Source organism: Dicentrarchus labrax, unplaced genomic scaffold (assembly GCF_905237075.1).
Source record: "Dicentrarchus labrax unplaced genomic scaffold, dlabrax2021, whole genome shotgun sequence".
NCBI lineage: Eukaryota > Metazoa > Chordata > Actinopteri > Moronidae > Dicentrarchus > Dicentrarchus labrax.
Window position 1 is genome coordinate 24982524 of NW_026136715.1, and position 25942 is coordinate 25008465.

At 39.0% G+C, this 25942-nt stretch overlaps 2 protein-coding genes and 1 long non-coding RNA gene across 5 annotated transcripts in view; 2 read left to right on the forward strand and 1 right to left on the reverse strand.

The window, feature by feature from the left end:
* LOC127377744 (LHFPL tetraspan subfamily member 4 protein-like) overlaps window positions 1-5672 on the forward strand; it is a 32139-nt gene extending 26467 nt beyond the window's left edge. Inside the window, exon 4 of the mRNA XM_051425901.1 lies at window positions 29-5672. Within this exon, the coding sequence (XP_051281861.1) occupies window positions 29-82 (54 nt within the window). The 3' untranslated portion in view covers window positions 83-5672. The remainder of the gene's footprint in view (window positions 1-28) is intronic.
* Window positions 5673-10183: 4511 nt separating this feature from the next.
* On the forward strand, window positions 10184-11581 carry LOC127377872 (uncharacterized). The gene is made up of 3 exons (XR_007887783.1): window positions 10184-10479; window positions 11002-11101; window positions 11229-11581. It is a non-coding gene; the product is annotated as an uncharacterized LOC127377872 (long non-coding RNA).
* A 434-nt stretch (window positions 11582-12015) lies between these two features.
* si:ch211-220i18.4 (SRSF protein kinase 3) lies at window positions 12016-23567 on the reverse strand. 3 transcript variants are annotated; one of them, XM_051426149.1, is made up of 13 exons: window positions 23235-23566; window positions 23029-23100; window positions 22132-22235; window positions 19433-19541; window positions 18307-18394; window positions 18094-18181; window positions 17651-17757; window positions 16866-17028; window positions 16472-16548; window positions 15984-16091; window positions 14923-14992; window positions 14656-14748; window positions 12016-14552 (listed from the first exon to the last, which is right to left on the reverse strand). In XM_051426149.1, exons 2-13 carry the CDS (start codon window positions 23076-23078, stop codon window positions 14368-14370), a joined length of 1242 nt encoding a protein of 413 aa, XP_051282109.1. In that variant the 5' UTR covers window positions 23079-23100; window positions 23235-23566; the 3' UTR covers window positions 12016-14367. The 3 variants fall into 3 exon arrangements, with proteins under 3 accessions (XP_051282109.1, XP_051282110.1, XP_051282108.1); XM_051426150.1 differs by having other exon boundaries at window positions 14689-14748; window positions 23029-23567; XM_051426148.1 differs by having other exon boundaries at window positions 23029-23566.
* Between the last annotated feature and the right edge of the window lie 2375 nt (window positions 23568-25942).

A 25942-nucleotide genomic window follows, 5' to 3' on the forward strand; every position in this document is an offset into this window, starting at 1 on the left:
AAATCAGCACTGTTTTGTTTTCCTTCAGATTGAGGTGCGGGACAGAAGAGAGCCGAGGTACGGAGTGCAGCGTCTTCACTGAGGGCAACAATGGCACTGGACAACTTCTCTTCTTTTCTCTCACCCCTCTATTTCTCTCCCTCTCCTCTATTCTCCCCCTATAATCTCTTCTTTTCCTCTCTCCAACGATCAGGATATCACCCAATCTCAATGCAGACACCAAGTGTACAGGATTCTGTAAGATAAAAAAAACAACAAAACACACTGGGATAAACTATATTTTGAAAAAAAAAAAAAAATACAAGGTTGTACAGTGCATTTAACACTCAGCTTTCTCAATGAATACCTTTATGATGAAAAAAAAGATTTACTGTATTTAGAGTCTTGATTTGTGTGAGAAATTCAACCCTTGAGATGAAGAACCATAATGTCCATTTATGATTTTACGATGATTTATTTAAAATCTTGCTATTTAATGACTTTGAGTTTGCGTGTTGTGTACATTCATAGCTTCAGAAGGCAGATTATTGATACTCCTCGTACACTGATAGAGTTAAGACTCGTAATACAGCAGCAAGTACATCATTACACCCTTCAAAACTCTTCAACAGGGACTCATATGGCTCTTCATCTAAGGACTTTCACATGTGAGGAATTTAAAGGAGTACCCCATTGCAGCTTTACAGAACCTAACATCTCTGGGAGATTCTCTACTGTACATACTTAACAATGTAAATAACATTACTGCTGACAAAAACAGCCGACAACAAAACCTCATCTGACTCTAATGCATTCGAGTATAGTATTTCTACCCTTGGTTTCAGTGTTGCTGTTGCCGGAAGAGCATCAGAGTATGTGCAAATCCATCGCGTTCATATGCCTCCTCACTGCTGATTTGGTGGGATTAGATGGACAGGAATAACATGGATATCTTAGCTGGATATTCCACGGGAAAGCAGAGGGCCATGAATCAAATTTATTGTGTATGATCACCATTTTTTGACACAGAAAAAAGACGCTTCCCCTGCATCAACATGGCCTGAAAACAAGCCCCTTATTGTAGTATTTCACCCTTCAGTATACTGTCAAAATTTTAATTGCTGAACTGAATTGCAGCTGTCCAAGTCAGACTTAGAAGTCATGTTTTTTTTATCCAAGTTCCCTCCTTTGTGATACCCTTTCTCCAGTGTGCAGTTTACTCCAGCTTATGGTTCCAGCATACAGTGATCAGTTTACTCTACAGATGTCTTAAGACTGATGTGAATATGGCTGTATGAGTCGGCCTTCTCTCAGAGGGAAGCCCCAAGTGCTGCATTGTCTTAAAGTGATGTCACTTATATGCCTCTTTGAATAAGCAACACTGTTTGTAGTAGTAATAGTAATTATAAGTGGGACAAAATCACAGCAAATAATCCCAAAAAGCAACAAAAGCCCCAAAAAATACTAAATCACAATAAAATGATGCCTCTGTAACATAAGTATTAGTCAGCAGAATATAATGTGACTTGGTGTTCTACCATTTAATCCTTGATACCATGTTAGACATCAATTCTAATGTTATTGTGGGCAGGGCCGTAGACAGGAGTCTACTGAGGTCAGTCTTCCCAAAAGGCACCCCCCCGTAGGAAAGTAGCGTAAAAGTAGCCAAACTGAAATATATTGGGCCTCATGCAAGAACACGTTTAAATTAATACTTTTTTCTGTGAGGTTTGTCATGTGAGTGATCCGTTGGATTCAGCTACTTGTTGGAAAAAACCCTGATGGGTGTCACCTGTTCATAGGGAGGTGTGTTTGTGATCAATAGCATAGTTCGAGCCCCCAAAATGCTACATAAGGCTGTCTGCGCTATACTGTGAAAGAGATAGGAGGAATGGTTTGATATGAACTTAGATGCTAAAAGACTGCATTTGTTGAAGTGCTCATGTTTTTGGTGAACTGAATGTATCTGTTTGCAATTAATGAATACGCTATGTTAACTCCAGTAAGAGTTACTATGCTCCCACGCAGCGGCATACTGGCACGGCAGCTTGGTTAGTGCAACTGGAAATACAGGCACAGCTACCAGTGCTGCTGAAGCCAGTTCATATGAATGTTTAAAGAAGTTTTGTGAAGAAATCAATACAGATTTCAAACAAAAGAATCTCACATTTTTGTGCCTGCCGGGTAGGAAAAAACAAGTCTGAACATCAGCCATTTTGGCACCAAATTTGAATCCGAGTTGAAGCATCCAATTAGTCTTGGGGGAAACAAAGTTGTCCATTCTTCTGTATCTATCCATTTTATTTGATTTAGACAACATATTGGAACCTCGCATTCATTCAAATGAATGTATCAGAATTCCAAAGTTAAGTTTTTTGTTATTTTTAGTATCTGTTCATGACTCATTCGTACTAAATAGAATGGATTCTGTAGTAATGATTCTTGCATGAGGCCCATTGAGTCTGATAATACTGGACCTATACAATGGTCACTATGTCTTACAGTAATTTGCTTAATTGCAGAGTGTAAGGTTGCTTAAAAAACTATTTCCCTAAAGGAATGCAGATGTATGACCTCAATGTCCTCGGTGGTAGCTACTATCCTGATTGTAGGCTCAAATGTAAAAAATTATTATTTATGTAGCATTGTTATTGTGACATGCCACCAGTACCGCCCAGATTATTGTTGCTCCAACAACAATGTACCTTGATGTAGCACTCGAGACAATACCACTAAGTCATTGGTTGTTACCAAAACACCTATGATACTAGTTATTGCTGACACATTTACAACAGTGATCACTGCTACACCAGCAACAGGATGTTATAAATAGGACAACGTAGAGGTGATTGGCTTAACACACCTGGTAGACTGCTTTGACAATTTGTTTTTGTAATTATATGAACATGTGCAACTTTGAACAAAAAATTGGTACCTGCTGCATAAATATGAAATTACTTGTAAGGGCATTCATTACTGGGGTTGATGGCGCTGTCAGTATGAGGTCGGTGACTCACCATTGTACCCATGAGCACAGCTATGGCCTCTTTAGGCTATAGCCACATGATAGTTTGCATTAATTACACTTGATTGTCATGATATCAGTGCCATTGCTCTAAGTATGATTCTAACATGTGACAAGCTGCGGTTGCACCACCATGGGGCTCTTATCCCTCTCAGAGCAGCACTTTCAGGCGGTAACAGAACTTCCTAAGGCACCAAACTTGGGTTGAGTCATCACGGAAATAAAATTTGTTGTGTGGAGAAAACAAAAAAAGCACACAGTAAATGGTTTCATATGAGCAATTGGCATGTGTTTGCCCATTTGGGGGGAAGGCACGATCATACTGTAAACCCTAAGAAGTAATTGAATCCATTTCATGGAGCAATTCAACCACAACAAGGTGATGTGTGTCCTGTGAGTTTACAGGCAACATCACAATGAAAATACAGTGAGGGACTGATTATACTGCATTATATTTAACTGTAATCCATGTTATACTGTGTTAGGGATGCACTATTAACACATTCAAGTATTCATCTTAAAATATCAGATGACACCATTACTTTTACAAAGCAAAAACAGCTGGTATAACATCAGAATTGTATGTAATATGAGCTCAGCAGTAGGGTTCACATACCTTTGGTGGGTTATTGGTGCATCCCTACAGTATACACATATAATGAGCAGATAGCTAGATGTGCAGTGTGTTTTTCAGAATGGTAGCTAGCTAACTCTCAGGAAGCTGTGTACACAGTACTGTATTAAAGGCTCATTATGGAAATGATCAGCAAACATAAAAAAAAAAAAAAACAAGCCGGACATGCACGCAGGATTTTTAGTCGATGCTCTCGTGATGTGGTCACCGCCTAAATGACACATTACTCCACAGTATCCCTTGTCGGTAAAGTTTCAGTTTGACACATTTGGGTAGAATAGTGCTACTCTCTTTTTCCAAGCTGGGCCTTTAAGACAATATGAAAACAGCCCTAATGCTGAATCTAATGATGCTGATCCATGCAGGCTCTGCACAGACCTTGGCCTACATCAACCATCTTTTACAGTAGAAGCGCTGGGCCCTTATTCAAGAAAAGTTTCTTTCACTTTAACCTTGAAGTAACTGTGCAAGCATTTAAAAAATAGAAACAATTGGGCCGGTATCTACAGACCTCATCCATTTGGTATTGCAAGAAATATGTTTTTGCTTTTGATATGTACATGACCATTTGAGAACATCTGTGCATTTGCTGAGACATGAGCATGGTGATTTTTTTAATATCTAAAGGTATAAATGGCGGTAATGTCTCTCATATAGTATATATTGTGATTTAGACATCTCCTATAGCGTGCATCTCTCATTTGGGAATACTTTCACGGGCCCAGGACATATTTTACGACAAATCTACAAAAAGAAAAAACGACAAAGAAAAAAAAGAGACCTAAGTGGTGGTCACATCAGGCTTCTGAGCATCATTAGCTGTGTGATCATTGGTCTGGCCTCCTCTCCAGGTACTCTGTTCCTGAGGACTTGACGATGAACTGAAAAATACCTTAACAAGGAACTGACAATACCTTAACCCTGATGAGCACATATTTGTACCACTCCAGGTGCCTCTAAGAACTCTTGATTTAATTCAGACGTGGTGCAGAACCAGCAAAACAAGTAGTGACACTGTAGTTTTTTTCTACTAAAGACTACATACTCTGACTGAGCTCTGAAGCTATGGATGGGTTTTACTGCAGATTTGAGGTCAATTCAGTTTCAAGTCGAGCAATTGAAACTAAAATAATGAACAATATTTTTTTTCCCCAATTATTTAAATTGATTCGGGGAAACATTTTGATATGTAGACGTAAAAAACAGTTGATTTCCCTTTATTTTCAGTTCGTGATTGGACTCCAAAGCTGAATTCACCTCAATCGTAAAAAAAAAGAATGAAAAGCTAATAAAAAAGGACACAGAGACGATGAGAAGTCATTTCCAATCTCTAGCAGCAAACAAAATGTTTGTTGACTATGTAAATGTCATTGATATGTCAATGAGTTCATCATAGTTTTTATCATGCAATATCATGTATAAAGACATAATGTTGGGGGTGGGACGGGCCGGGGGCAAATGAATAATGTCCAGTGACTTATGTTATGTTAATAGTTGACTTTCTGTTAACTCCTGCAATGCAGATGTTGCCAAAATACCATCGACTATCATGTGTTGACATGAAAAAAAAAAAAGAAATAATCAGTTTTTGTTTTATATAACAAAAGAATGATATACTGATATTTGTCAAGTACTTCTGATGAGATCTTTGTTTTATGTGTTAACTACAGAATCTTTCCTTTCTGTTATGGTTTACTTTCTATGTATTTTGGTATGATGTATGATGATTGTTGTTCCGTCACATCATCTCAGATTCAACCTTGACTCACAAATGGATGACTGCTTTGTTGAAATCTCAACACCCAAAAATGTATAAAAGTCTATTTATAAAGTTGCTTGATCGTGGACAAGTGGGCCGAGTCTGAAAGAGGCTTGTTGCTTTTCATGAATTATGCTGACATGCTGATTTTGATTTGAAAATTATGTCTAATAATTCCTATTTGTGAATAGTATTACAACTCACCATGATGACAATTTCTGTTATTGAAACACATTTTGAGAAGGTCGAATAAAGATATTTTACATTCAAAAACATTATACTGACTGAATCAATGAGTTGACTCATCACATGTGTTTTAAGGGAATGAAGACACACTGTTCTAGTACGTCTTTATACACAGCATATTGTTTTCTACCATAGAAGGGTCCTGATCCGTCGTTATGCTGCACAAAGTTGTGGTTGAGGCAGGACTATTTATGTAATTAACAGCCAAGCCAGAGCATCCAGTTCTGCTGCTAGTGTTGAGGGTGAGTCACACAACCAAAAATATCACACAGGGCATGCACACAGATGCGCTAAGAGGGTGGCACAGCCTCAGACCGCCTGTGACTTGAGAATCCGCAGCATGTCACAGTAAGTGCCTGCAATTCATCAGCGGGTTCATCGTCTGTGTGGTCTGCTTTTAGCAGCTACCACAATGGTCACCCAGTAGCGTTATTTATTGAATTATGTCCATGTTTGGAACTGTGCAGCAGGATGAGAATTAGATACCACAAGGCTGGCTCCACAGTACAAAGTTCTACTTTTGGAAACCTCAAAAGTTTCACTGTCATTTAGGTTTGGACTGAAATTTTAGTTAATTCTTCACCTGGGACTCAAACCAGCAACAGAGCACTACATACAGCCGATTCAGAATGATACAGTAGATCGTTCCAGCATTGACATCACTGTACACAGCAGGCTTTTAGGCCCACCATGGTACCTCGTACAAACCATTTAAAGGACCAGTTTGTAGGGTTTAGTGGCATCTGAGGTGCAGTTGCATAATACAAAGCCCTCACCTCACTCTGTTCTTAAAGAAACTACAGTGGCCGCAAAACCAAAGGAAAAAAACCCTATCTAGAGTCAGTATTTGTTTGTCCGTTCTGGGCTACTGTAGAAAAAAACATAGTGGACTCTATGAACATTATATTCCATTTGTGCCGATAGATCCTCCTGAATTTTGCACACTGGACCTTTAACTGCTACAACCTTTTTGTCATTATAACCTTAAAAATGCATGCCAATCTGATAAACACATGAATTTAGCCTGTTTTCATTACACTTTGGCAATTGCTTTCACATGCAGTTTCACGCACTGCCTGCATGGTAGCCTATATACAGTACGTAACCAACCACAATAATCCAAAGAACAGAATAAAGTGTGTACTATAATGAAACAAAACGAAAACTACACAGACAGTGAGCACAAGGAGATACAGTGGCAATACAACAATCAGCAGTGACCATGTAGCACAGAAGAAGAGTCAAAGGGTCTATGTCCTGAAGTACTGATCAATAACTAATAGCGTGTTAGCATGCTAACATTTGCTAATAAGCACTAATCACAGAGTAGGTCTTTAGCTGAGGATGGGAATGTCATGAGTTTTGCCAGTATTTATATTATATTTCATAAATCAAAGTATAGGAGGAACCAAAAGTTTGCCCTGATGATCACCAACATTCACCATAAGGGGGAACATAAACGTCATGGCACACTAAAGATGGCACTCAAAAGCATAAATGTCAGCTATTCTTTTTCTTGATTTTAATGTGAGAAATATATTAAAATGTCCTGTGGGTAGGATTTAGTGGCATCTAGCAGTGTAGTTGCAGATTGCAACTCTCTCATTTCATCCTCCCTTTCCAGGCTCAAAGGAGTCTACAGTGGCCATAAATCACACAAAAACCACAAATGCTCATCTCTAGATACAGTGTTTCGGTTTGCCCATTTCAAAAACCTTACTATCTTCAGGGGATTATAAACTAAACATACCCATGAATATTATATATTAAATTTCTGCCAATAGATCCTCCTAAATGTTACACACTGGACGTTATGCCTTTATTGGACCACTGACAGTAGAGAGGTGACATTAATTTTTTCTTGCATCACAATTTATGACGCTTAAAATAATAATAAAATAATAGTGACACCTCTTTTCAGGATTTTGCCCAATAACATTCTGTACAATACATGCCTGTTTAATAACCTCAGAGCAACTGGGGTAAAGACCATTTAACAACTAAGAGAGTCACAGAAGCATGGATGTACAGTAGCAGGTTTCTGTAGGTTAGAGAAAGGCATGAAATAAAGCTAAGCTATTGATTTATGGATCCACACCTTGTCACAACATTGTGATCATCAGTGGTCTGGATGTGTGGTCCTTTTCTGCTGAAGCCTACTCGACCTACCACACTGTTACACTCCAGAGGTAAAACCTCTTTCACTTGTTTATAGCCAACCTACCACAGTCGGCCTCGTAGAATATGTTGACTTCGACCTACCACACTGTGTGACAGTCATCCATCGAGTTATTTAACTTATAATTCAACCACAAGATTTTCGAGCAAGCATGCAAATTATAGGACGTCTATTGGGTGAAATATAGCCACATGGTCATGGGAGCTGGGAACAAAAAAACAACTACTGATTTCCCCTGAACATTTTATTTTTCCAAGTTATTCAGAGATCACTACAAGAAGTAGGGCCGATCCTGTTTCAGTCACACACTGTCCAAACAAATATATTCACAATGTAATGTCTACACTGCAGCAGAAAGGTGACTCAGTAAACGTATATGCATATATAACACAACTTTTGTCACTAACATATACGTAAAGGGCATTATGTTTGAACAAAAATGATATGATTGTTACAAAGATTTAATATACAAAAGGGTGGTGGAACATGAACGAACGAAATCCTCAATCCACTAAAATTTGCATAAAGTCCATGAACCAAAATGCTTCCAAAGGTACTTATTGATAGAAATAGATGAAAATTTTGGGAATTGCCCTAATTTCTGCTATCGATTAGATGCAAGCAATTTAGTCTAGCTTAGCAAAGACTGTAAACAGGGACTAACAGCTAGCCTGGCTACTCTGTCCAAAGATAGAAAAATTAATCTACCAGCTCTAAAACTCACTAACTGACATGTTACATCTTTTTTATTTAACCTGTTCAAAAACCAAAGTGTTTCTTGTTCAACTGGATCAAAATGTATCCTGTATAGGGCCAGAAAGGTCTAAAACCTGTTCCACCATCCTATCGCTGGGGAAGACAGATTGCAAAATCCCTTGAATTTCGTCCACATCCATTTTCACAATGTCTGTGTATGGCAACTACAGAATGGTTATGCTTACAGAACTACTGTGGTTATGGCAAATAAACCATGGATAAGGTTAGTGTTAGGAATTAAAACACTAAGGTTAGGGACAGGTTGTGGTTACAGTTAATGAAAAGGCACACTTTAATTGTGGGTCTGTGACAGGACGCAAACTCCGGTCAGCCACCCCCACCACTACAGTGTAGCACTGAATGTTTGCATTGGATATAAATCAAGATGTCCGCTCTCCACCAACATGGACGTAATTTCTAGGATACTGGTCACACCTAAAGTTTTAAAATCTCCATTTTCATCTAATATTTGTTTCCTGTGGTGGAAAACCAGATACAGACACAGGAAATGCATGCAACGTCCAGCAGTGCTGGTTATATGTTCAAAACACAGGAGCTTCTTGCTGTGTGAGCCACCACTAACCACTGAGCCACCGGACACCCTGAAAGTGTTCCTGTGTGACTAAAGGGTTGACATGGAGACATGGTGGTGGTTTCTAGCTGGAGCCCCTCGGCCACCACAAGTTCCTTCCAGTCCCTTGATGTCCTGTTTGTTTTCTCTTTTGTCAGAGCATGGTGTGTCGACTGGTTGCTGGCCAGAGGCTGTCAGGAAGGAAGAGACTGACCACAAACTGTCCTGCGGTCAGTCACACATCCAGTGAAAACCGCCTGTATATGTGTGTGAGAGACTGAGAGAGATACTACAGTTTTCCTCTATATATTTGACATAACACTATATACCTGTGTATGCACTCCCAACTGGCAACTTCCTGACCTTGGCCTCAAACATTTTAGACATTTTTCCAGATGTCTGACTACATGTAGGAAATGTATACAGCGAAAAAATATCTGAAATACTTTCTTGGCAATTTTGTGGTCTTTACTTCATGCTATATGTACTGCAGCATATGTAAACAGTTAAAAGCACAGAATGTCCCGTGCAAACCATGACACTCCTGTCAGTTCCTTAGATAGAGTTTGCAATATTTGTCATGCATTTTTGATGTTTCAGAATGCAGTTTTGTAATAATTTGGCTTGAACCAATTCCCTTCACACAAGGGACAACGTCAGCACAAAGAGATGTTGTTTTGCAATGTCAGCAGTCATAAAAATAGGTTTAGATTTAATAGTCAGCATCTGTGTGTGTCGAGAGGTGGCGGGGGTTGAGAGAAAGAGGGGGAAGGGGAAATGTTTACATTAAAGAGAAAGATAAAATGAGAGTAGATGGTAAACAACCTGAAAAAGTAAAGTTGGTTAGATGCCATGGATGAACCAATCGACCGCCGTCCTCGGTCACCCACGCAGCCTCATGAACAAACGAGGGCCAAAGGTAATATTTAGGGACGCATGGGTACACAGCTAAACTCCAAACACACCTCGCTCTGAAACAAAAGTTGGACACTGCGAAGAAACCAAGGAACTAAACATGTGGAGATGCTTTTTTTCTCTCTCCCTGCCCAGTAAAGATGTGAGACTATAAATATTAGCCAGTGTCTACTGGGCCATCACAAGACCTTACTGGATTTAACTAGACGGTCACCTAAGATTTAAACTAGCAAAACTAGCGTTGAGAGTTATTAGTTAAAAAAAAGGTTGAAGTAGTTCATAATTCTCTTCTCTACAATGTTACACTCAATAAATAACATTCACAGATGCTCTCTATCGCTGGTGTTTGCTGTCTGCTTATCCCTCCTTCTGTTTAGCAACGGATGCTCAGAAGCCTCCATATACCACATAAAAGGTAAGAACTACTTCTTTCCACATAGAATTATTATTCAAAATCATGTTTTTGTATGCCTGAGCCCACTCCCGGGTTTGCTACTTTCTGCTTGTGGAGCAAAACTGAACACTTGCATTGTGACTTATGGTACCTCTAGCCATTAAACCAACCCCAACCGGCTGACCGCGAACCACGTCCTCTATACCCTGACCTTGCATTTAGCCCTGTGGGGCTCTTCACAGCAGATCAGTGTGTTCCTATTGATCCCTTCCTCAAGGTGACTGACATACCCCATGAGGATAGCTCCCGCAGCCTGCAGGAATAGGAGGATAATTCACTGTGAACGCTAGATTTAGCCTGACCTCTTGCAGCAGGGCTTTTTGTACTCTGCCTTAAGGGCAAACATTTATAGAATCTGCAAAGTTTTGATGTAACCTCCAGGTAAAAGATGTATATTTTCACCTCGCAGGGTCACATCTGGAACAGGAAAAGAAAAGAAAGGAAAGTTTAAATATGTCACTGTGGTGCTCATTTCCTCCACAGGAATCTGTTCACATAAAGACAAGTTTTACAAACCAGGAGATTCTTTTCGGAGAGGCTGTGACAAGTGCTTCTGTCATGACTTTGGTGCCTACTGCTTCACGTGAGTATACATTATTCACTTTAGATCATATAATTGATTTCAAATATATAAAATCTTGCCTATGGGGATTCTGTCACAGAGGCTGATTACTGTTCTCGTCAACCATGTCTCTTCTCCTTCCTTCCAGGCCAATAAAGCCCACTTCCTGGCCCAAGAAGTGTCGTCGGATCAGGACAGAGTGCAGATATACAGTCGTTTATAAAGAAAACCCACAGGTGGAGTGCCGAGCCTACAGCTGGATAGGTTGACAAACTGGACTATTTTAAATATGTAGATAATGTATGATCTGCATAGTACATAGTGTATATATAGTTGTCAAACTTTTGTTTTGAACAGCATAACCTCAATGATATTACTGAATTAATGAGGACAAGTCAAATTATAATTTGATGCTTACTGGAAACAAGAAGATAGAGTCACCATTCTTTGTTTGTTGGTGTTTTTTTTTTTTTTGTAATGATTAAAATTGGTACAAGACAGGTCACAGTGGTCCATGATCTTTATGAGGTTTAACATTAATTTAGTCTGATGATTATTTGTCGGATCTAAAATTCACACTCTAAAGGCTTTGCTTCAGAAGAGATTAAACATACATTATACAGTAGCAAAGTTATGTTTGAAAACATTTATAGATTCAAAATATGTCACATACAGTACATGCATGCTGTATGGAAGTGGAATAGAAATTAATTGTATTAGTATTAAAGGAGCTGATCTTACCCATAGTCTTAATTATGATGTGGGATTGTTATAATAGGCTGATAAGAAAAAATGACGGTACTGAGAAGGCTTCTATAATATGAAGTGTTTAGAGGAGGAACCACAATAAAAGTAGCATCTGATAAATAAATGTGTCAGATAGCGATTTCAGTTGGATTACATTAAATAGCAAAAAAGTTAAGTTATTTCTTAGGTTGTAGGATATTTGATATATTTTATTCATTTTTTTGTTCATGCCCTTTTTATCATTGGTAAAATAGTCCACGTCTGAGCTACATAACATAGCACTTTTTTCCCACTGTTTTGTGTGTGACCAAGCATTTGCAATAATAAATTTTTTTGGCCACTTGGGGGCAGCAGAACCTGCTGTAAAGACAACATTAACATAATATATATTACTTGTTAGCAAACTGTTGCTTATTGACACATCCAGCAGGCACAGAGCAACATTAGTAATCATTTTGAGTTGTGTTTCTGTCACAAATCAAACATATGTCTTCATAAGCTCAGAATGCTCCACTAAGGGGACGCCCTGGTAGCTCACCTGGTAGAACGCATGCTTTATGGACCAAAGCTCATTCCTTAATGCCTAAATTCAGCTGTCTCTATAGGGCATAAAAAGACCCAAAAAAGGGAAAGAGAATGCTCCACAATGTTCAGCTGCTCGTTACTAACTTTGTCGGCCTGCTGCTTGCTGCTGGGCAGGTAGTGTACAACAGGTTCATCTAACCTTTTTCACTGAAAACAGCTGCCCACTCCATCTTGAAAGAAGGCTGATGAGAGTTTGGTTTGCAGCCTGGAAAAGCAAAAACAGTCCTCCTGAGATGATGGGGACCCCAGAGTCATCTACTAATTTACTGTGTGTTTGTGACCACTTTCACATTAAATGCAGTCATATGATCTAATGTAAAAATACTGATTTGTGCAGCTTTATATTTTTTGAAATAAAGTGCAAGACTCTTCCATGTGTTAATTACATCATTGTCACCCTTTGGAAGCAGGAGAATGGATTTAAATACAGATTTAGAAAATAAAAACATGAGAAAAGCATGAGAAATAATAATTATGGGGTCTCTGGAACATGACAATTAAACTAGCACAAAACAGATGAGAAATTCAAATCCATCTATTCGTTACCATAAAACAAGCTCAGAGAAACATGTTGATTAGGAGCTCCTTTTACAACAGCAGGAGGTTCTACGACAAAACAAGTAAACAAGTTTGAACATGCACGGAATCGAAAGAGGCACTTTCATTTTTTTTAAAAAGCATTGTGAGCTAAAGTATCCCTAATCATAACAGCTTATATCTATGATTAAGGGGATTTTCCCTCATCAAAATCAAGGGTCTAGTGGGTGTTGTGTATTGTTGCCCTTTTAGGTAAATTTGTGATTTTTGGGCTGTATAAATACTTGATGTGACTTACTGTACATTAACAATGCAGTTAATCTGCTTTTATTGTTTTTTAAGCTGTTCATTACACTGTATAAAAAGTAAACAAAAAGAAAAGCATGTTTTAAGGACATACAATGTGAAAGCTCATGAACTGTATACATTTTTTATCATCCTCTGTTTTAATCACTAACAGACAATCTTACTGAATAATAGCTGCAAGGTTTGCACCAAATTGACAACTTCATACTGGCTAGCCAGTCAGGCCTGTCCATGTAGCAAGAGACAGTCATCATCTTTTTAAAAAATTGTGCTACTACTACTACTACTAGTAGTAGTGGTCCCCAACCTGGGGTTCATAGGCGGTCACAAGGCCTTCTTGATTTTAAGGGGTGTAAGAAAACTTTAAAAATATACACAGCAGGCTCACGTCTGTGAAGAAATGTAAATGTAAATCTAGAGTAAATTGTCTAATAAAACAATGACCAAGCATCAGGGACAAGAAAACAAAAAAGAAGCCTATTAAGCCTGTATGATTGTAAATATTGATGAAATACATAATACGGACAGACACTTGTATAAAGAGTTCACTAAACAGGAAATAATCTGCTCAAAATTCATCCAAATCACTTGTTTTACACAAACTTCCTGCAGTAACTGAGTTCACTAATTGGGCTTTATTTTGTAGTTTTGAATATAATATGAAATATCCATAAAATAATTCACTTAGTCAGGGGTCATCAGTTTTCTAAATGATAGAAAAGCAGTCCCTTGAGGAAATAGGTTGGGAACCACTGAGTTATAGGACTCAAAGGGCAGGCAACCAAAGACTTACAGTAGCTACAGCAGAAAAGATCTATGTAAAAAAAAACACCTTAGCAGCTTAAAGTGCATAACTGGCTCCAGCAGAGAGGGCATCCTATTATCTATCAGGACAAAACCACATTCCACAGGAATTCACGAATCAAAGTGAGTGAAATACAAACGTTCTCCTAAATAACTCTTTTGATTCATCTAGTATAAAAAATGAAAGACACCCTGTGCATTTTTAACATCTCACAGACTGAGTTTGTGGCTGGTACGTTCTGAAATTGGCCATATCGAGCTGCTGAAAACATCAAGCAGATGGGTTGAGCAGGGCCTTGAGGAGGCTATCATGAGGTCAGCCAAGGGTGGCGGAGGCACTGTGCAGCGGTAGCCCTCCTCTCCGGATGATAATCCAACATGCGAAGAAGGAAGTCTGAGAATCCAGAAGCCTCCTCCAATAGGAAGTGGTATTTCTCCACTAGAACATCATAGAGGCTCCAGAGCCTCAGTGGACCGACACGACGCAGGTCACCTGAATGAAGAATTACAATAAAAGCCAAATCATACGAGTGTACAACATGCAAACACACTCCAGTCAATTAAAAAGTCAACTAAAAATGAAGTTGCAGGCTCACCTCTGCGGCTGAAGTACTCTGCAGAGTATTTACCTGACAAGGCAACAGGTGGTGGGATTTTACCCAGCAGCTCCATGATCTGGGCTATATGGTCTGAGGTGGATAAAGAGAAGAAACACACACACACAAGCATGAGACACACATATTGAGTAAACATTAGCATACACTGTATCAACAGTTACAATGGAGCCACAGTGTAATCTCATTTAATCCTGTGTCAGTGCTTGTCGCGCCTCTGTCATTGTCAGCACACTGTACTGAATGTACCTTCCTCCAGGGAAATGGATTCGCCGACTTTGGGTTCGAACAGGGAGTCTCCGGTGACCAACTCAAAGGCCTGAGAGAGTGCAAGAGAAAATTAAAGGGTGAGATGTGTGGCAAAGTAAACGTCTTTTAGAGGACCAATCCCAACCACACTGACCACACCAATTTTTGTTTTTATCATAAAGGTTAGACTACAGTTTTTTGGGATGGAAATGTTGGTGTGTTAGACAACAATTGGATGAATTGGACATTTGGCAGAGACACCAGTGGTGGCCTGAGGATGAATCCCTAGCACTTTGATGACCCACTGACTTGTGGATCTAGCTCCACCAGTAGGTCAAAGTTTTGACTTATCCAGTGAAATATTTCCACATTAACTAGATGGACATTTCCAGAGGATGAATCCAAATTAACATGTTGACCTTCGTGCTTACACCACCCTCACAAGAATAGAGAATGCAATACAGTCACATACATCTCTTTACTCTTTTACGCTCACAACACAATAATACCGTCTGGCCAATTCTTACATTTGCTTCTCTACAACTGCTAAAGATCAAAAACCATCTTATTAGGACTTTACAATTATGTAGATTTCTTGGGGGTTCCTCAAGGCTCAGTGTCAGGCCAGTTTTTGCCTATTTTATATGGAAAAGATATATGTAAGGTCTCCAAAATATCAAAATCAAAATTTATGTTTTTTGCAGATACAATTAATTTTGTTCTGGTAAGTAATAAAAAAATCACAAAAAGTGATGTTGAAATTGAAAAGAAATAACATTTCTGTGAGTGATTATAAATAATAAATTATGTTGTAAACTACATCTAAACAATTATATTCAAATCCTGATTTTTGGTGTTTTTTATTGGAACAGCTTCACTGAGCTGCTAATGTAGCTGTGGACACTCTTGTTTAATTGTGGTACAAATTGCTGCAGCATAAGATAAGATAAGATAATCAGGTTGAATTTTAAGAGAAATGTGTATGTAATGATTCATGAGACTCATCTTGGTTTGAATATTTCACACAGTGTAAACATCATATTGTATAGATTTTCTCTCACCATGCAGGCGACACTCCAGATGTCAGCAGGCGGGCCGTACTCAGATCCTAGTAAAACCTCTAGTGAGCGATACTGACGGGTCTGGATCTCCTCACAGAAATGTTTGTACTGGTCCAAGAAAGAGACAGACATGGCAGACAGAAAATTTTAATTTTGTGGCTGTTTTCTCAGGGTGGTGCAATAAATCTGGGTTTTTACTGTTTGGTGCTGAGCACAGTGGATAAAACACTACTGTCCATCAACTGTGACCAAAAACAACACAGTGAAAGATTGATTATAGCAACTCTATTCTCTCATATAATAAATACAGTTTTTTCCCCTGACTTTAACTTTGATTGTTGTTTATATTTATATTTATTATATTTCAGGGGCTTTAAGACCAAATGCCTTGTAAAGATGGACCCTTCTTGAAAATTCAACACTAGGAGAGTGCAATATGTCAAACTTAGAGTTTTATAATAGCTGTAAAGTATAGAACCATAACTGACCACCCAGCAGGAGCTGCCCATGTCAGCAATCTTCACTGTAATTTCCTTTAAACTGTATGGGTTCACCTTCTCCTTCCCTGAAATAAACAACAATAAACCATGTATTAAAACACCTTTTTTGAGAAAGAAATTCAAATACTGGAGAGTTAGCATTTTCTATTACTAGTACTTTGGACAGGATGCATTTGCTTGACACATATACATTTAGAATACATACATTTGTAGTTTAGATATCAGCACAACAAATGTGTTGAATCCTACCATTTACAATAAAGGCCTATTGCATAGACGTTTATTAAAACCCTGATATCAACACACAAGTTGGCTCTAGTACATCTGCCATGAACACACACAATGAACCCTGTATGTATAAAAAAAAAAAAAACAACTGTGCCTGTGGACTTGGCCCCTTTCAGAGTTAGCACAGTGGAGGAGCTGCTGCCCCCTGTTGGTACTTTGTGGGACTGCTCCTCCAGGCACAGCAGGATGTTCTCAGGCTTGATGTCTGTGTGTATGATTTTACACTGAGTGTGAAGGTAGTCCAGACCCTGCAGCACCTAGAGAAATCACAGGAAAGTTATGCCGTTTCCTTCCACACAACCAGTACTTAACTTTTTCTGGGTTTAACACAAAAAAACTGTAGTCTAACCACATGTGTATCAGCTGCCTGTATTCTACAAAAAAACCTCATCCATTGAGGGAATAGCTTGAAATTACTGGGAAAAAAGCTTGTGCACTTTAGTTAGATAAGAATATTGAAACCACTTATGTCTCTATGCTAAATATGAAGCTATAACTAGCAGACAATTTGTTAAGCTTAGTATAAAGACTGGAAAAAGAGGAAACAGCTAGCAAATGTGTTTGCTAAAATCCTGAACTTTTCACAAATGTACTTATGGAACCTGGATATAATCTTAACTAAAGAGCAGAAGTTGGACCAAGTCATTGTTTTGGAAGTCAAGACTGAAAAGTCCCAAGTCCTAATGCACTGTTTACCAAATCTAATGCCATTTTAACAACAGAACGAACTAAACAAAATTATCTTTGATTTTTTTTTCTTTTGATTTAAAATTATAGTATCATTATTTCCAACTGGTGCTCAGAAATGTAACGTTAGTTCTCCGTGGTTCTCTCCTGCTTAATTTGATTTTAATTTCTAGAGTCTCAGCGGTTCTTTACCTGAGTCAGTATTTGTTTGACTGAAGGCTGAGTCAGTCCTGGATTCCCAAAGCATAGCTGCCAGCTTCTCAGGTCGGGCCCCAACAGCTCCAGCACCAGGCACGTGTCTGAATCATCAGGCATCAAGGTCTACATGTCTGCAAGCTATTGACTAGCACTACTGCCTTCAGTGAGCCAACAGAATGCTATATGCTATTTTACATCTCTGAAGACAGAGTTTGCGGAGACATTTATGACATATATTACTTTTATTATATACTTTATATATTTGATACTACAGTATATACCATACTTGATATTAACTGTCTCATTTGATTGATGCATTTTAGTGGCTCTTTTAGACACACACACATAGCAAACACCTCCACACATGATAACTCTTCAGCCCTCGGTGTCAGGTTTAAAATGCGTGCCCAAGAAATGACGGTCTGTAAAAAGGATACGGACCCCGTTGACCCCGGCCAGCTTGAACTCATCTAGCAGCTGGACAATTCTTCGACTAGAGGGATGACGGCTCGTAGGACCACTAGCCTGATTAAAGGTAGAACAGAGGAAGAAAAGTGAGAGTAAGAAGGGGAGGAAGGCAAACAGTAAAACAGGAAAGGGAGAAAAATAAAGAGAGGGACACACAAATAAAACACAAATAGGCCACTAACGCATCGTAGGAGAGCAAGTTCATCCTGTCCTGCCTGGGCAAAGCCAGGCCCGCTCTTCAGCACCTTCACAGCAACACGAAGACCTAGCCTGCAAACACAGACACCAGATAAGATCTGCTAGATACAGGACAGAATAGTCCATGAAAGCTTTGTTTTAGTGTCATACAAACATGTATTTTGTTATCTTAATATTTTCTGTTACCACAAATCTCAACATCTGAGGTTGTGTCAAACAACTGAATAAGAAAAAGACTGTACACAAATTTGGGTGTGTGGGGGGGGGAAGGTTGTAAATTAATTTAGTTTTTTGCTGAAGGGAAGGTAGTGTGCTTTTTTTCCCTTTTTTTATAGAACTAATATGTCCCTGAATACACACAGATCTTTATGGATATTAGTGATTGTATGTTATTTTCACCAAAGGTCAATCCCTCTGTCACTTAAAAAAAAGAAGTTAAATGTGCCAAATTTGCCTATGTGATATGTTTAAAGGCTGCATCCATTTAAAATCCAATATTTCTCCATCCAGAACTGGTTAGTTAGACTAATACACAGTCCAGTTTTACACAACATGTGACAAAAAAACCGAAACCTTTTCACAAATCTGGATGTGTTCTCAGCTTAGATAATCGGAACAGTATGCATGTATTTACTGTAGCTGCCAACAGAGCAAGTTAAAACTGGAAATGGAACAAACAAATTATTTATCCCCAAAAAATGAGTGGCTTGAATATTCATATTTTTTATGTTTACAGTAAATGTGGGTCTGTGGCTATTATGGCAATCATATAAATAAGATTCCATTTCTTAAAGAACCAGTGTGTCGTATTTACTGACACCTAGCGGTGAATTTGCAGATTGCAACCAAGTGAACACCACTCATGTCTGTATTTGACGACCTGGGAATGAAAACATACCTATGAATGTATATATATATATATATATATATATATATATGTATATATTCTATCACACTGGACATTTAAATTCAGTGGTTTTAATGAGGAAATTAGTTTACCAACTTTTCTAAATCAAGGTGAGGGTATTTGTTTTTTAAAAAGTGAAATATAAGATTCAGCTCCTCCTTCCCATTCGGATCATTTTTGTACAGTCCCTAATTTAAACCTACCTGAGGTCGAGACACAGCCAGACAGTTGAGAAATAGCCCCAGCCAAGCTTAGAAACCACCTGGTATCTTGTGTTGAGGGTGTCACCTATGTGGACTGGGTGGTACCCACCTAAGGAGATAAAGTGAAACCAAAAAAAATCATCAACTATTTAACTGATTGTATCATGTTTTTTTGTACAGTTCATGACTGAAATGTGAAACCTTATCATCATACAGTTTACATATTTCCTCTGGTGTTTAGAGAGCTTAGAGAGAGAGGACTACAATGTGGCAGTAACGCTATTTCTGGCATTACAACTTCCTCTAAGCTATAACATGCCTGTAGTGAGTAATACATTCAAATCTGCCAGCGGGACACTGAAAAGTGATGATGCATAAGCCTGTATCAGTTCTCTTTCAGCCAACATGGAATACAGTTCTTGGCCATCGTCAGAGATCTTGAAATTGAATCTCTATTTCCATTATAACTGAACATGATATGAGCTGGTATATGATTTATTACTGTGTCAGGGATCTGTGGTATCACATACTCAGCAGCTTATCTGCTTTAAGAGGTACACACAGAGACCTGCGCTGCTGGCAGGGAAGAAACGAAGAACAGGGACCAAGGTCAGAATACTGCAGGATAAAGTGATATATGATAAGAGAGGAACAAAGGTTGAGTGTGACCATGAGGGTCTTTAAAAATCTGTTTTCTAGTTAAATGATATAGCTGTTAAAATGAGGCCTAATAAGGGAAGCTCAGACTAAAGGATGGGACCTAATTAAACCATTTATTCAGTGTCATTAGGAAGTTCAAACAGTTCAACCAAAGTGATAATTTCCCTTCTCAAATTGTGTGATTTGAATATTTTGAGAGGCCTGAACGGTGAAGCTAATATTTTACAAGAAAGAACATTTATTAAGGAAAAGTAATCTTGTGACCCCTCAAATTTACACTTTATTCGTTCATTATGTCCACCATTTGTAAGCCTGGAGGGGATCATGTGTTTAGCGTAGGTGTGTGGGTGTGTATCTGTCCGCAGCTAATATCGCATACTACTGGACTATTCAAATTCATACTTTTTGCCAACATTTATGACCGTATGCTGGATGACTTCTCATAGTTGTGATGATTTATGTCAGAAAAATCAATTTTCAATTTTATTGATTGCGTTTTATACTGACAGCTGACTCTTCAGCACAAGTGGAGACAAGGCTTACTTAGTCAGTTGCAGGCTACATTTTGGCCTTTGTCATGGCTGAAAAACTTGCTTTAAGGGAAAAGTGACTATAAGGGTCAATCTTTGGTTTGGGAGGGGAGTGGGAGTTTAGCCATGACAGTTTGTCATGGAGCCAGCAGAGGAGTCATACAGCAAGTTGAGCTGCTCTCATTGACTGTGCAGTTTCAACTTGTCCAGCAGGAAACAATGGCGGCTTGCATGGTTACCCTTGTATTACAGCTAAATAGTATACTAAAATATGTTTGTGAAAAGATTTTAGGTGAGAAATAGTCAACGTAGTAACAGAATCTTGATTCATATTTGAGCAGCACTGCCTAGTTTGACAGTTTGATCTGAGTTTGGTGCACTGCGCTGGACAGACTCACTGAGAATGACCTGTCAATGCTTTATGGTCTATGTTAATATAAATTGGACCATAATTTACTAAATGAACATCATGCTGTATGGAAAAAGACTTGAAACTAGAGATTGAGATCATAAACTCATTAGGAAACTGTTTACTGAGCTCATAAATGAAGTGACAAGTCGGATTGTTTCTCCATAAGACTGTATGGTATTGGTGTTGTATTGCGGCCAATGGAGCTGCCCCCTGCTGGCCAGGTTTAAGACACTGCCACGTTGGCCTCACTTCACAGACCCGAAAGCTCTGTCCATTATATATACTGTCAATGGTTTGGACCTACTGTCCTTATTAAATTTATACAGTTAAGCAAACCCAGGACACTCGGTTATAATACCATCACACTGTTCTATGCATCTTAAAAAAAACTGAGACTATACTATAAAAAAACCTAATTATATTGATTTTATAACTGTTTTTTGGTCTTATCTCTATAGGGATGTGTTAGGATATTACTAAAAATCAGTGACAAAAACAAGCACTTTAGTGGACGTACTTTGACATACATTTGTTCCCAAGGAACTAACATAACTTTATGTGCGGCCACTGCAACACTTTTCACAAATATTTTCATATCTAACTCAGTGAATTAAATATTTATTTTAACCAAGCCAATACTAGTGATTGTTGGAAAGATTGTGGAAAGACTAATAAAGACAGTTTTCAGTCAGTTTTATTTTATTTCTGTCTCATTGTTTTGGTCTGAGATGCTTAGTGCGACAGCAAGTGGCAAGTGAATTTAGTATAACCTTTAAGTCAAACGTGCATTATCTAAAGCATTTTTTGTTCTGTGTGATTTTTCTTCAACTTCATTCTCTCAGAACCAGACCAGTCAGATTCAAAATGTGTTGTTTTGACATATCTGGCCTGACTACCCTATATGAAGCTGTAGTGTACACAACTTGACCAGGAAGGGGAAAAAATGGTGCAGGAGAATTTCCAGAATGCAAAGGTAACCTCTTAGCACTACCTAGTCTGAGTGGATGGAGAGGTCTATGATAAAAGTGTGGTGACATTGGCAGCAGTAAATGAGCACATCTGCAAATGATGAAGTGAGTTAAGAGACTCTGCTGTACCGTAACAGTATTCTCTGGGGTCCTCAGAGTCCTGGTTGTCCTTCGAATCCAGCTGCTCGTGGCATCCGAGGGCTTCGAAACTATTAGAAGACCCAGCTTCACTCCTACAAACAGACATGTCCCCTACATTACTGCATGTGCATCCTCTGCATGAAGCATGTGTGTGTCAGTGTTGAGTTGCTGGGGGCAGCCGGGAGAGTTGAACTACTTTTAGAGTTTCCCATGGACTCGTCCAGGCATGGAAACTTGTCCCACTGCCTGGCTAAGAGTGGACAAGTAGCATCGGAAGTTGCACTATTTCTGACTCAACTGTAAACCATTTTGCAATGTGTTCACGCAACCTGATAACTCTGCATCCCATCTGCTATCTACTGTTAGTGGCGGTGGGAAGAGTTTGGGTCACGTCATGTCTGAAAATTCTGAACACAGGTTTGATTTCTGTGTGGCTGGAAACAAACAGTAGAGTTTGATGTGAGATATGGCACCTTTGTTTTTAGATTTAATGAACACAGTAAAAATGTGCAGGATGTAATATGAAGACTTGTGAAGATTTAACATTGCCTGAAACTCTAAACCACCATTTAAGTCACCTCCATGATGTCTATAATAATGCTGGTATGCTCTATTTGCGCATTGCTCTGCTTCAGACTGCACTACTGTGGTTATGAGCCAAGCTATATTTACATTAAAGCAAATGCATCCATGAAAAAATGTTTCCACCAAAAGTGAAACACACTGAGACTTGTTTACAGCAAATACAATGTATGCTGCATTTTGTGTGTTTCAGGTTTAAAACACAATCTGTCTGCAGTGAAATTCCCAAGCTGTGTTTCAAGTGCAATGAGAAGATTTTTCTACAGTGTGACAGATATAAAGAAAGCCCTATACGGTACTTACATATGATGCTGCTGAGCAGCTATATTCGCTGAGTGCGGACTCCTCTGCATAGTGCGGTTCAGCAGATGCAACCTGCAGACGCATCAAAGAGCAGGTATCTTGAATTTGAAAAATTGTGGATGTCTGGAGCCTGCAGAGGTCAAATCTTTGGCACAAAGGGAGGAGAGAGACAAATACAGTAGCAAATGCAGGTGAAACTGCAGCACCTTTAACGCTGCACCACTTGAAAACAGTTGAGCAGCTGAGAGGTGGTGGTGGTGGCTGGGCAGGGAGTTGTCCGGGGGGGGTCCGGTATTTCTCTCAGGAGACTGGGAACGCCAGCAGCAGTAGTCAGCAGGGTCTAAACATGGAAATCCCCAGCAGCCTCCTACTGTAACTCACTGCCTGTCAGGCCTTTACCTGCCACACCATGACTTATATCCTCTGTCCTGAATTTGACTCTCTCTCTCTCTCTCTCTCTCTCTCTCTCTCTCTCTCTCTCTCTCTCTCTCTCTCTCTCTCTCTCTATTTCTATTCCTCGATTTCACTTTGTTCACTTCTGTGGGAAAGCCATAACAGAGAGCAGAGGGACTAAAAGATGAGAGGAGTGTCGTGTGAGGGAGGAGAGAGAGTGACAGCTGCTGATATTTTTTTTCTCCCCCTGTCTCACAGGGAGTTTGACCTTTGGGCCACAGGGATCACAGATTGCTAAACCCGGCTTGAGAATGGGATCCCCTTCCTCCAACACGATATAAAGTATCACAATAAAGTCATAAGAACAAAGGTCAGCTGAGGAGGGTTGTTTTTCTTCCCAAAATTGGGCATCCATTCCTATTCTTTTCTTATTCCACACTGACACTGGAAATACCACAAAACTTCAATTAATAGCCCGGGCTTTATATGCTTCGAGCATTGAACTCATCCTGCCTATATATGGGACAGGCCTTTAATTCCTTTTGCACAAAACTTTCAACAAATGTGGGAAATACTATTGAAGTGTTTATTTGTACCAGTATGAGTATTACTTATAACTACTACGTATAAAAATGCATCCCTGGATCATTTGATACTTTGGCCATTTGACTAAACGATTGAATCATGGAAAGATAGATGCATAGCATTTAGTATATACGTTTAATATATACGTTATACATTTATTATATTTGTGTAGGCGATATAAGCAGATTAGAAGTGCCTCAAGCAAGCGACCAGATATGCTTTTAGAGGTTTTATACATCCAAAGATCTTCTATAAAATCCAGATCGGTTGTCTAATTAAGACCTGCATTTTTTTGTCGAAACGTGTAGCCACAAGAAGCTAGTAGAGGGGACTTGTGTTTATTTGGTATGTGCTTTTAATTTAAGTTTTACGGTACTAGCACTGTATACTGTATATAGAACCCTGAAAGAACATTAGATAAATACAAACTCTACAGGCAAACTATCAAAAGAGTTTTTTTTTGAATGAGTGGCATTCTGTGTGAAAACCTTTCTAAATATACATACACTAGTGGTTTCAAGCTTTATCACTACTGTGTGTGTGTTGTGTGTGTGTGTGTGTGTGTGTGTGTGTGTGTGTGTGTGTGTGTGTGTGTGTCTGTGGCCAGCGCACATGTTCAGAAAGCTTTCCACATCCCAGAGTCTGATTCTCTGCTTTCTGTTGCCAACACTGTGCCGTTAACACTCTGGGTTATAAAGCAGAGAGAGAGAGAGAGAGAGAGAGAGAGAGAGAGAGAGAGAGAGAGAGAGAGAGAGAGAGAGAGAGAGAACTGATGGTGTTGAAGGGAGAGAAATGAGAGGTGAGGTGTGTGTTACAGTGTGTGTATGTGTGCGGTGTGATGGGACTAAAATGCGAGAACACTCAGATTCATATATCGAGGGCCTCTCAACCTCACGTGAACAACTGTTCATAGTCAGATGACGCGTTATTCCAGGTCCTTATCTATGAGCTATTCTGACTACAGAGCACACTGTGGCTGAAGTGCTGTGCTTGCTAAGGGCCTGTTACTGTACGTTAAAACTAATGAGACCAACATGATAAGAATTTTTCACCAAAACCAAGAGATTTTCAGGAACTTTTCTGCTGTTGCAATAATAGTTTTTTATAAACAACACAAGTACAAGTAGTAAGTGCAAAATCAGTCTGATGTACAGTATATACTGTTGGCCATCAAGTGGCGTTGTGGGTAATGTAGGTGCCAGAGAATGTGCGAAAAGATGATATCTGTGGATCTGCTGTATCTACTTTTATTCTTTTATTTTTCAGCAACTGTCCATCGTGAGTCTGACAATGTTAGCCTCGCTTTGGTTAAAGCCTGACTCCATCCAAAGCTGGATGTCTTCAGCACCTCTAAATTAACATTTTATATCTCCTTTGTTTAAGCTGTAGCCAACCAAACATTTTGTTTGTACGTTCCAGTTTTGTACAGGTTAGGCAAACAAGATAAAATGTGTTAATTTGTAAGATGGGTTGCTCTGACAGAGGGGGATTTATGTACCTTTAAACAGAGCTAAGCTAGTTATTTCCCCCTACTTTCTGGCTTATGCTAAGCTAATTACCTGCTTGCTTTAGCTTCATATTTTCTTTTTTCTTTACAGACATGAGAAATCTAACTAATCTAACTCTAAGTCAAAAAAAGGCTTCATTTCCAAAAATGTCCTTTAAAAACAATCAGTGACTATTTAAAATGAGCCACAGTGGAGGTCAGTATAGATGTGATCTGGTCTCCCTTTCTGGTTCCAGTGAGTAGTGAGCAGCATTTTTTAACTATTAAAATCATGTGAATTATGCACACGCAGTGCGCTGGAAGCCTTGTGTATGCACACCCTGGTTGGACACAGTGACATGAACAATTGAAACAGCACATCCTTGCAACACAGTTTGCACTGTATCCAGAACTTGTGAGTTCAACTACAGCATATGGTAATGTATGAGA

Bases quoted from the DNA above. Each gene is read 5' to 3' on its own strand.
- si:ch211-220i18.4 (XM_051426149.1), bottom strand. From the start codon at position 23,078: ATGCAGAGGAGTCCGCACTCAGCGAATATAGCTGCTCAGCAGCATCAT. The intron at 19,542-22,131 runs GTACAGCAGAGT...TTATCTCCTTAG, and splicing joins CCCCAGAGAATACTGTTACG to GTGGGTACCACCCAGTCCAC. The intron at 16,549-16,865 runs GCACAGTTGTTT...TGTTTATTTCAG, and splicing joins GAAAGGGGCCAAGTCCACAG to GGAAGGAGAAGGTGAACCCA.